This window comes from Trichomycterus rosablanca, chromosome 15, assembly GCF_030014385.1.
Source record: "Trichomycterus rosablanca isolate fTriRos1 chromosome 15, fTriRos1.hap1, whole genome shotgun sequence".
In the NCBI taxonomy this organism is placed as follows: domain Eukaryota; kingdom Metazoa; phylum Chordata; class Actinopteri; order Siluriformes; family Trichomycteridae; genus Trichomycterus; species Trichomycterus rosablanca.
The window spans coordinates 13,569,350-13,581,780 of NC_086002.1; the positions used below are offsets into that span (position 1 = coordinate 13,569,350).

General features: G+C 43.5%; 1 protein-coding gene across 2 annotated transcripts in view; it reads right to left on the bottom strand.

Annotated features, from left to right (window-relative positions):
• Nucleotides 1-12,149, bottom strand: part of vps8 (VPS8 subunit of CORVET complex) — a 186,825-nt gene extending 174,676 nt beyond the window's left edge. Inside the window, exons 1-7 of one of the 2 annotated variants that reach the window (XM_063010938.1) lie at nucleotides 12,056-12,149; nucleotides 9,543-9,611; nucleotides 7,444-7,574; nucleotides 7,226-7,322; nucleotides 7,036-7,068; nucleotides 6,875-6,929; nucleotides 45-169 (exon numbers count right to left, since the gene is read on the bottom strand). In XM_063010938.1, the coding sequence (XP_062867008.1) occupies nucleotides 45-169; nucleotides 6,875-6,929; nucleotides 7,036-7,068; nucleotides 7,226-7,322; nucleotides 7,444-7,574; nucleotides 9,543-9,611; nucleotides 12,056-12,127 (582 nt within the window). In that variant the 5' untranslated portion in view covers nucleotides 12,128-12,149. The remainder of the gene's footprint in view (nucleotides 1-44; nucleotides 170-6,874; nucleotides 6,930-7,035; nucleotides 7,069-7,225; nucleotides 7,323-7,443; nucleotides 7,575-9,542; nucleotides 9,612-12,055) is intronic. The other variant, XM_063010937.1, reaches the window with a different exon arrangement.
• Nucleotides 12,150-12,431: the final 282 nt, after the last annotated feature.

Consider the following 12,431-nt stretch of genomic DNA (forward strand, 5'->3'; position numbering starts at 1 on the left):
TGACATGTATTTTTTCACCTGTATTTGTACGATTTTTAACGCACCTGTCCTTTGGCAAAGCCGCACAGCAGCCGTGTGCAGTCGTGGTTAATACCGAGGGCCGACACGGCGCCGTATTCCGCCCCTGTCGCAGTGGAACCCAGACACAGTCTCAGGGCCTGGTTCTGATCTAATACACAACATATATTCATTTATAACAAGGAAACAGCATATCCAACCGCAAAGCAAAAAAAGTGCTGCAGTGTCATAACAGCATGACCAGGGCCCTACTAAACTCAGGTGGTTTTAATGTTATGGCTGATCAGTGTATAAACTGAATGATAGAATAAATGGAAGCTATGATACATAGCACAGCCTACCTTAACGGTTGAATGTAAACCTAGAACATCTAGCGACAGTCTCAAATACGAAAATATCCATCCATGTTTTGACATGCCCCCCTCTGCGTCCACAGAATTGGACTCAGTTACTCGAGTCGTGTTTTTAACTGATATACACTTTAACATCTTGGACATTTTGATTAACCAGTTGCTAACTGAATTGCCGTAGGATTGCTAGGACCGAATCATAGTGCAAATCCGTCTCAATGCTAAGGCATCACAGGGCAGCTGTAGCCTAGCGGTTAAGATACAGAACCAGTAATCAGCTGGTTCAAGCCCCATCACTGCCAGGTTGCTGCTGTTTGGCCCTTGAGCAAGGCCCTTAACCCTAGCTCAGACTGTAAACTGTCACAGTACTAGAGGTTGCTTAGGATAAAGGTGTCTGCTAAATGCCAAAAATGTCATGTAATGTAATGTAATGCAAATTAACCAGTAAAAGTGGGGCACTTGAACACTACGCGAATGAAAAATGTTAAAATTTTTTAATTTTACAGCAAATTGCAATTTTCACAGCCGTGAATTAGGTAGGGCCTTAAGCATGACGTATCACGGACAGCCAAGACAGACAAGAAACATCAAAAACATGTCTGATACACGAATGATCTTCAAGACCTGGTAAATGATATTGAAACAACCAAAAACACAACAACATGCACATAACTGAGTAGTGAACAATAACCCGGCAGCCATTAGATCAGGGGTGTCAGGCGTCAGTCCAGAAGGGCTACAGTACTGCAGAGAGCTTCTACCTCACAACACACCTGAAACAACTCCTCCACCTCCTCCACAGTTTTCTCATGAACTGATTTTGATCTGTGACTAACCCCTGTAGGACCATGGCCCTCCAAAAAGTGAGTGTGACACCCCAGCGCACGATCAGCGTTCAAGTCATTAAGCAAAGGAACCATATTTTATGGCAAAAAACAATTCTCGTATAGAAGACCAAAATGCTCCATGATCAATCACACAGCCACAGTAGAGCATGCTGCAACATAGAGAATGGTGACTGTTGTTTCCATTCATCATGCCGGCGGTTTTACTTTACCTTTTCCTGATTATCCCACCCAAGACGGAGCCACATCCAAGAAAGATATTTCACAACTAATTAATATATACCAGATTATTACTGGAACATACTGTAGATGTCTCCTTTATTTTGAGACATATAAGCCTATTACTTCTTTATTACTCCACTTTAGTGGCTTTTGGTTAATGGTGTGGCCTGGTGCAGCTCACTCTAAAGATAGATTAAACACCAACGTCTTTTGCTTTTGTTTTTAGAAGAAAAACCTTTTAAGCTGCTCCATTATTTAGGGCTTGGCGGTACCCTACTCTTATGTCCAGGCTTAGCACCAGCACTAAGAGCTCATGGACAAGTGTGCCTCAAAATGGCTTAGGCTGGCTTCGGACATCATGTCAATGCATACGCCCAACTGGCCATTAGCGCCGCTGAGATTCGAATCCTTGATCCCAAGATCTCAGATGCAGTGAGCTAGCGTGCATTACCGCTACACCACACAAGTGCCTTTCCAGTCAAAATTATATTCACAGCAGAAGTAGTTTTATAGTTCTTGTATTATATACACTTTTCAGTCTTATATTATTAACATATCGACCATACTTACTTTTTGTCTTTCACTGTTGTACTTCATTCAGGATGTGTTTTATGGTGATGGGTGTCTGACATTCTTCACAAAGTCTGGGGTCTCCTCCTAAAATTAAGTGTTGGTGTGTCAATCTGGAATAGCCTGTTCTACATCTAGTGTAGATCGGGGGTTTTCAACCTGTGGGGCCTGTCCGGGGGGGCGTGGCATTAAGAGATTTTTTTTACTTCTAAAACTAAAGCAATTAATTTTTTACCCACAGGAGACACATTTGATTAGTCTTGCTGAGCACGCACACAGGCACGTTTAATGTTATCCAGTTCAGTCTGAAAAAACCCCTTAAAAATAGGGCTAACATTGAAGATAAATCGGTGACAAAAATAATGACTGCTGTTATAGGATGTGTGTGTGTGTGTGTGTGTGTGTGTGTGTGTGTGTGTGTGTGTGTGTGTGTGTGTGAGAGATGCTCTATTCACAGTATCAATATAAGTTTTACTATGCCGCTTAGGTGGCGCAGCGGTAAAAGACACGCTGCAACCAGAGCTGGATTCTGAGTACATCGTATCGAATCCAGCTCTGCCTTACCGGTTCGAGACCGAGTGGCTGTATGAGCAACGATTGGCCGGTTGCTCAGTTGGAAGGCGGGACAAAGAACCGGATTCTCTGTCAGAATGCGATTACGACCTCTGCCGGCTGATTGGAGGCGCCTGCGCGGAGATAGGGAGGAGTGCCCTTGGGGTGTGTCTCTCCGCAAGCAACGCTAGGTGGCACAACACTCATCAATGTGTGGGTGGCAAAAATGCATCCGGCTGCTGCCCATGTTTCGGTTTTACTGTTATTAATAAAGGTTGCGGTTTTAAATAAACACCATCTACTAGTTTTACTGTTATTAATAAATGTTGTGGTTTTAAATAAACACCAGCTACTACAGAACATTGTGTGATTCGCTTACCTTAAAAAGCTCAAGCTTAATTAAACTGGTTATTACCACAAAGTGGTAGTCGAGTCAGACTCGTTCTGTCTGTGGAGCTAAAAGTCGAAGCAGATTATCCTGAACTAACTAACTTAGTAACTGATGTACTTTTGTCTCTACTTGGCTCTGTGAAGTAACGTTTTCTGCTCTCATCTACATCAAAAGCAAGAACCGCTTACGACTGACGAAAGTGAACCACGAATTTATATAATGTGCTCATAGAATAGGCTCAGATGGGATCAGGATGTGTTATCTTTAAATCAGCAAAAATTGCATTGTATGTATGATGTGCACAACGTTAATTATGTCGTCAAGAGCTGTCGCAATGGTTTCTGTGTGATGGTTGACGAAGGTGGGGGGGTGAGGCGCAAGTTCGAGTAGGGGGGGTGGGGGGACGCAAGTTCGCGGTTGGCACACGAAGGGGGGGCGCATGTCCAAAAAGTTTGAAAACCCCTGGTGTAGATAACCTGGTGTGTACATTTTCCATAGTGGGGTGAATCTTGTGTAGTTTGAGGTTAATTATTTTTTTGTTTAGTTCTTCCTTCAGCCAACTGGTCAGCTTTTTCATTCCCTGATATTTCACAATGCCCTGGTATCTGGCACAGTGTAATCATACCTTTTATCTGTGAGTTCTTTAATGGTGCGCTGTATTCGAATCTAGGACAGTGGTAGCCTAGTGGGTAGAGCTTTGGGCAATCAATTGAAAGGTTGTGAGTTCAAAATACTACTCTGTCATGCAGGCACTGTTGGGCCCTTGAGCAAGGTCCTTAACCCTCTCTGCTCCAGGGGCGCAGTACAATGGCTGACCCTGCACTCTGACCCCAGCTTGCAAACAAGCTTGGACTGTACACATGTATATGTATGACAACTCAAGGCATTTGATTCTATTCTGTTTTGATTATTGTGGGGTGTTTGGCTGTGGGTGTGTTCAAGGCCTGAAGGCATGATTTAGAGTCTGTACATGTCAGGATGTTGCGTTTGTTAATTAGTCTTGCATATTCTAGTATCATAAGAAGGGCATAGGCTTCTGCTGAGACTATAGAGGTGAGAGGAGGCAGGTTTGTTTTTCCCTTGTGTTGCAGCTGTGACTTGGTCAGTTGTTTTAGATCCATCAGTATATGTATGTACAGTGTATCACAAAAGTGAGTACACCCCTCACATTTCTGCAAATATTTCATTATATCTTTTCATGGGACAACACTATAGACATGAAACTTGGATATAACTTAAAGTAGTCAGTGTACAACAGTGTACCCCACAGTGAACATGTCCAAATTGTGCCCAAAGTGTCAATATTTTGTGTGACCACCATTATTATCCAGCACTGCCTTAACCCTCCTGGGCATGGAATTCACCAGAGCTGCACAGGTTGCTACTGGAATCCTCTTCCACTCCTCCATGATGACATCACGGAGCTGGTGGATGTTAGACACCTTGAACTCCTCCACCTTGAGGATGCACCACAGGTGCTCAATTGGGTTTAGTCCATCACCTTTACCTTCAGCTTCCTCAGCAAGGCAGTTGCCATCTTGGAGGTTGTGTTTGGGGTCGTTATCCTGTTGGAAAACTGCCAGTTTTCGAAGGGAGGGGATCATGCTCTGTTTCAGAATGTCACAGTACATGTTGGAATTCATGTTTCCCTCAATGAACTGCAGCTCCCCAGTGCCAGCAACACTCATGCAGCCCAAGACCATGATGCTACCACCACCATGCTTGACTGTAGGCAAGATACAGTTGTCTTGGTACTTCTCACCAGGGCGCCGCCACACATGCTGGACACCATCTGAGCCAAACAAGTTTATCTTGGTCTCGTCAGACCACAGGGCATTCCAGTAATCCATGTTCTTGGACTGCTTGTCTTCAGCAAACTGTTTGCGGGCTTTCTTGTGCGTCAGCTTCCTTCTGGGATGACGACCATGCAGACCGAGTTGATGCAGTGTGCGGCGTATGGTCTGAGCACTGACAGGCTGACCTCCCACGTCTTCAACCTCTGCAGCAATGCTGGCAGCACTCATGTGTCTATTTTTTAAAGCCAACCTCTGGATATGACGCCGAACACGTGGACTCAACTTCTTTGGTCGACCCTGGCGAAGCCTGTTCCGAGTGGAACCTGTCCTGGAAAACCGCTGTATGACCTTGGTCACCATGCTGTAGCTCAGTTTCAGGGTGTTAGCAATCTTCTTATAGCCCAGGCCATCTTTGTGGAGAGCAACAATTCTATTTCTCACATCCTCAGAGAGTTCTTTGCCATGAGGTGCCATGTTGAATATCCAGTGGCCAGTATGAGAGAATTGTACCCAAAACACCACATTTAACAGCCCTGCTCCCCATTTACACCTGGGACCTTGACACATGACACCAGGGAGGGACAACGACACATTTGGGCACAATTTGGACATGTTCACTGTGGGGTGTACTCACTTATGTTGCCAGCTATTTAGACATTAATGGCTGTGTGTTGAGTTATTTTCAGAAGACAGTAAATCTACACTGCTATACAAGCTGTACACTGACTACTCTAAGTTATATCCAAGTTTCATGTCTATAGTGTTGTCCATGAAAAGATATAATGAAATATTTGCAGAAATGTGAGGGGTGTACTCACTTTTGTGATACACTGTAGGTGGGTGGGGTATTTTTCCCTGATTTTAAGAAAGCAGTTAAGTGTTTCCTGAAAGTTATACCTATATATATACACCCGCTCTCTGGGTAAGGTCATAGCCTCTCATGGCTTCTCCTACCACTCCTATGCAGATGACACTCAGCTTGTTCTGTCATTTCCTCCTTCAGACACACAAGTCTCAGCTCGCATCTCAGCATGTCTGCGAGATATCTCACAATGGATGTCAGCTCATCATCTAAAACTTAATCCCAGCAAGACAGAGCTGTTACTCATTCCCGGAGATCAGTCTCCAACCCAGGACCTAATCATTTCTCTTGATGACTCCCAGATCAGACCATCTGATAAGGTAAGAAGCCTTGGTATTGTCCTGGATAACCAGCTGACCTTCTCTCCTTACATAGCCAACATGACAAGATTCGACCATTTCTCTCCAGGGAAGCTACCCAGATTCTGGTCCAGTCACTTGTAATCTCACGGTTGGACTACTGCAACTCCCTCCTGGCAGGTGCTCCCATGTCCACTATTAAACCCTTGCAGCTCATTCAAAATGCAGCTGCCCGTCTGGTTTTTAACACTGCCACATCACCCCACTGCTGCGTTCTCTTCACTGGCTTCTTGTAGCTGCACGCATTCAGTTTAAAACACTGATGCTCGCCTACAAAGCCAAAAATGGACCAGCCCCAAGCTACCTTCGTGGTCTAATCAAACCCCGCTCAGTACCACGCAACCTCCGAGCCACTAGTCTCGCTCGACTTGAGCCTCCACCCAGGACTAAAGGAAGACAAGCATCAAGGCTCTTCTCTGTTCTAGCACCCAAGTGGTGGAATGAACTTCCTCTGTCTGTCCGAACATCTGAGTCTCTTGCTGTCTTTAAAAAAACGATTAAAAACTCACCTTTTTACTAAACACTTAAGCTGACCTATACCTATTTACTAACATTTTTTTTCCATTTCATTAATAAAAAAAATTAAATAAAAAAAAAAAACAGGTTCTAACAGGTTTCAGCAGATTCGTGTTCTTTGACTGTTCTTTTACTAAAACTTGAGAAATGAAATGTTTACTATGGAAGCACTTATGTAAGTCGCTCTGGATAAGAGCGTCTGCTAAATGCAGAAAATGTAAATGTAAATACCTCCCCTAACACGTGGATATCCAATTTATAGCAAAGCCCGATACACTACAATGCTATAACAGTTAAAACAACCAATACAATGTAAATCCATCATTATTATAATAAAGAAAATGCTTTAATAAAAAAAGCATTCATTGTCAAATACTGTTTCTTTGTGCTTACCAAACACCAGAGCCAGACCATGTGAGGTCCCCACAGCAATAACGCTGGACACAGTCTGAAATTACAAGCAGCATATTTGCACGTGTTTAGAAGAAGAGCTAAACCAAACACAAACAAAAGATGTTACTTTGACCCAAGAATATAGAACCAGAAATGCTTACAACTGCCGTGGGCAGGCCAGCATCTACTTTGTCCTAGAAAGAAAAGAAAAAAAAAAAATATATATATATATATATATATATATATATACACGAATATGATAAAAAAACATGGAAAATAATAATAATGTAGTATTATCAAAGTGCACTGTGGCATGTGGGAGAGTGAAAGCTCCAACACAAAGACACTCACAGCGGCAGATACAATCTGAGCCGAGATGCCCTTCAGCACACTGTGTCTCAGAACTGAGCCGTGCACTGTAGTATTGGTCTCTATTGGCTTCCTCCTCCTGCATATGCATATATACACACACACACACACACACACACACAGACACAAACAATCCATACTAGAACATAATGATGTAGCATAAATGTCAACTCATGTCACGTGTTGTGTAGGTGCTGCACCTCTTCAGGTGGGCACGGTCTCCGCTGTCTGAACTGGCGAGTGAGGACGTCTCGCAGGAATGTACATCCATGTTTTCTGTGTTCAGAAGACATGTGTCCTCCAGGACGAAGGGCTCATCCTCATCCTCGGGCTACATACATAAGATGAATGTAGTAATTAGAAGAAGAGACAAAGCCAGAAGTGACTGAATTAGATTCATATTTTATAGCATACTGCCATACAGGTCATCACAGCCCTATGCTAGTAAAATAAAAAACGGCAACAAGAGGTTGACGATGTGCAAACTACATTCTACAATTAATGACTGTAGTCCATCTGTTTCTCTACATGCCTTTTTAGTCTGCTTTCACCCTGTTCTTCAATGGTCAGGACCCCACAGGACCACAACAGAGCAGGTATTATTTGGGTGGTGGATGATTCTCAGCACTGCAGTGACACTGACATGGTGGTGGTGTGTTAGTGTGTGTTGTGCTGGTATGAGTGGATCAGACACAGCAGCGCTGCTGGAGTTTTTAAATACGGTGTCCACTCACTGTCCACTCTATTAGACACTTCTACCTAGCTGGTCCACCTTGTAGATGTAAAGTCAGAGACGATCGCTCATCTATTGCTGCTGTTCGAGTTGGTCATCTTCTAGACCTTCATCAGTGGTCACAGGACGCTGGCCATGGGACGCTGTCGGCTAGATATTTTTGGTTGGTGGACTATTCTCAGTCCAGCAGTGACAGTGAGGTTAAAAACTCTATCAGTGCTGCTGTGTCTGATCCACTCATACCAGCACAACACACACTAACACACCACCACCATGTCAGTGTCACTGCAGTCCTGAGAATGATCCACCACCTAAATAATACCTGCTCTGTGGTGGTCCTGGGAGAGTCCTGACCATTGAAGAACAGCATGAAAGGGGGCTAACAAAGCACGCAGAGAAACAGATGGACTACAGTCAGTAATTGTACAGTAGAACTAAAAAATGCTTCTATATGGTAAGTGGAGCTGATAAAACGGACAGTGAGTGTAGAAACAAGGAGGTATAATGTAAAAAAAATTGTAATGTAGGCAGATATTAGTTGTTTGGCATCTGATGTTTGTTCTCCTGCTGTGCTTCTGTTGTAATTCATACTGGTGAGTTCTTGTACTGGGTGGTAGAAGCCAAGACATCAAGCCCAGCAAAACTTTTAAAAGTAATTGGAATGTTGACAGCTAGCAGGCCTTCACATGCCTGACCTCACAAAAACTCTTAACTAAATTGGCACCCATTCCCAAGGTCCAAAAGAGTGAAGGCTGCTATTGCTGCAAAAAACAAAACTAATCCCATAATAATGGCAATAGTGTTGGAACAAGATGTCCAAAAAGCTTATGGATAGGTGTCCACATACTTCTGTCCATATGCTGTATGTTTCTACTGAAGCACTAGTGCTGAATCCGCAAGTATTTTAATAAAACACAAGCACTGACACAAAGCACAGAAGAAGCCATACAGTTATTTCAGCGTCCCTTGCTGTATGGTTTAGAATGTAGCCAGAGGTTACGTTTCATTATACACCGAACAGGCATAACATTATGACCACTGACAGGTGAAGTAAATGACACTGATTATCTCTTCATCACGGCACCTGTCAGTGGGTGGGATAGATTAGGCAGCAAGTGAACATTTTATCCTGATGTGTTAGAAGCAGGAGAAATGGACAAGCGTGAGGATTTGAGTGAGTTTGACAAGGGCCAGATTGTGATGGCTAGACGACTGGGTCAGAGCATTGTGGGGTGTGTTCCTGGTCTGCAGTGGTCACTATCTATCAAAAGTGGTCCAACAAAGAAACAGTGGTAAACCGGCGACAGGGTCATGGGCTCACTGATGCACGTCGGGAACGAAGGCTGACCCGTGTGGTCTGATCCAACAGACGAGATACCGTAGCTCAAATTGCTGAAGAAGTTAATGCTGGTTCTGCATCACAGCTGCAGGGCTGTTTTAGCAGCAAAAGGGGGACCAATACAATATTAGGAAGGTGGTCATAATGTTATGCCTAGTCTGTGTAAGTTGCGTCTGACAAAAATTTGATAGCATTTGCATTATGTAGAGAAAATTGAAAGCACTCACCTCATTGAGAATACTCTCTAGTGTTGGAGGCGTGTCAACTTGAGGGATGTCAAACTCCTTGTCGTCAATCTGTAACACATTTACAGATACGTTTCTCAAGATCAGCTATGTGGTAAACAAAGACTGACGAAGCCTGACTCTGCTCTTTAAAAAGCCACCAGTTTTGCTATTTATTTACAGATTCAACCTTCCTGTTAAACTAGGTTATATACTTCTAAATCTGATGATCCAAAAATGCAGCCTCACGCCCGGTTTACAAGCTACCCCACTGCTGCACTCTTTTAAAATGTTATGCTTATGGCACTCCGGTGGTGCAGTGATTTAACGCGCTAGCCCACCACCTCTGAAACCGGAGTTGTCCTTTTGACCAATCAGGCACCTACACAGACACAAATGGCTGTGTATAATAGGATAGGTAGGTCAATGTTACAAATCTTTGGACTGTGGGAGGAAACCGCAGCTCCGGGGGGAAACCCAAGCAGACACTGGGAGAACATGCAAACTCTATACAGAAAGGACCCCGACCGCTCCATCTGGGAATCAAACCCAAGACCTTTTTTCCCCCCAATTTTCTTCCTTAATAATCCAGCCGTGTCCAATTATCCTGATTGCATTACGCTTCACCTCTACCGATACAACCCTCCACTGCTGACTGAGAAGCTTCGCAACTGGCCCACGCCCCCTCCGACACGTGAGCAATACCGACTGCCTCTTTTTCACCTGCATGAGGTCAGTTCATATGCGGATCAGCCTTGTGCACGGAGAGCCACACCCTGATCAGCATTATTCCTCAACCCTGCACAGGCGGCATCAATCAGCCAGCAGAGGTCGCAACTGCACCAGTTATGAGGAACCCTAGTCCGACTCATCCCACCCCTGAACAACAGCCAATAGTTGTTCATGTGACAGATTCGATTAAATGAAATTCAAAATCTTTGCTCTAGTGTGCTAGCATATTTTACCGTTGCGCCACCTGAGCGGCCAACCCAGGACCTTCCCGCTGTGACCCACCGAGCCAATGTGCCGCACCAAAGACGGTCTTAACCAAGAAATGTAGTTAATTAAAGTACACGCTTATATAATATAAACATACCTGTTAATATAATCGTACCACTTGGTTGGGGTACCATCAAGGGTATATCCTGTACCTTTACATATAAATCTACATTATTGTACTTTAACTTACAAAGCATAAGAGAAAAACCATCAGGGCCTTCTAGGCCCTCAGATGGGCCTAAATTTTATAAAGACTTTTTAAGAACATACTATATGGGATAGGAGGCTGGGGGGGCAGAGGGCCTGGGTCTAAGAGTCACGATTTACTACCGAGATACATAATATATTAAAACCATATAAAATACAACGGTGTAAAGGATAGACACATATGAAACGTAGAAAAGATGCATTTTAAGGGAACACCTGCAGTGACCAAAAAAGGGGCCCTATTCTTTGTTGGAAGGTACATTGAAGGTACAGTAAAGGTACAGTAAAGTAAAATGTTTTCCTTGTTAAGACAAATTAATAAACACATTCATTCATTTTCTTATCTGCTTATACAATTAGGCTCGTGGGGGGGGGGGGTGCTGGAGCCTATCCCAGCTTTTCAATGGGCGCAAGGCACACAGTAACACCCTGGATGGAACGCATACACACCCATTCACTTACAGGGCAATTCAGTGTTTCCAATTAACCTGACTGCATGTTTTTGGACTGTGGGCGGAAACCGGCGCTCCCGCAGGAAACCCACGCAGACACAAGGAGAACATGCAAACTCTGCACAGAAAAGACCCGGACCTCCCCGCACGGGGATCGAACCCAGGACCTTCTTGCTGTGAGGAGACAGTGCTACCCACTAAGCCACCGTGCCGCCTTAAACACAGACATGCTTGACCAATGTCAAATAGAAATCTCAGTCAGCCTGGACATTTCCGTTAGTCAAGCAATCAAGCAGGTTTGTACAGGAACATTGAATAACCAATAGGGTAATTACATTGTAAAGGGTTATATAGGTGTTGGATAACATTGTTTTATATAAATTAAATTACTTATTGTGTTTTATCATCTGAAAACAGTCATTGTGAACTAGTAAGAAGGAAAACTTCCTACACATGCTGTACTGTGACTAGTTGGGTTTATGTGTTGAGTGTAACCCTTTGCTATAGAGCCAATAGCACTGGCTGTGTCCCAAACCGCAGATCAGCGTATAAATAGTGTGCCAAATTAGTGACGACGCTACATGTACAGAGCACAGGTGTACAGCTGTATAGTATGCGCTTTGAGACACAGCCAAATTTAAAGACTCAGTTTAGGTTCTATTAGTGCTAACATCATTCTGAATTAACAGATAATAATAATAATAATTAATAACACCTGAACACGTCGACTAATTATGGTTAAACCCGTATACAAACTAGTCCTTCATTAACAAATAGAAGAACCGACACTATTTATTAGCAATGCTAAGCTAATGCGCAGTGTACTGGCATCAGCTGACAGAAGGTAAACACACTTACAGCATCTATCTCCATTAAATTGAGCTGTGAAGAGGCAGAGAGCAAACTGCGAGTATCCGGAGATTCAGACATTGTTAAACACACACTAATCCGCTCACATCATCAAATAAAACCTAATAAAATTAAATAAAATGACTCAATAAATGCACAGCGACAATCCTTCGCACATAACAACATCCTTCTTTCTCTTATCTGAATAAACGCTGGAGCATGAAACCGCCATCTGCTGGACTGGAGCGCTTTCATGTGCTTCGGCTAATCGTTCTAAGCTGCCCTCAACTTTTTATCCACTTACACAGTTTTAACACAGGGGTTCTCAACCTTTTTATCCACTTACACAGTTTTAACACGGTTATTCTCAACCTTTTTATCCACT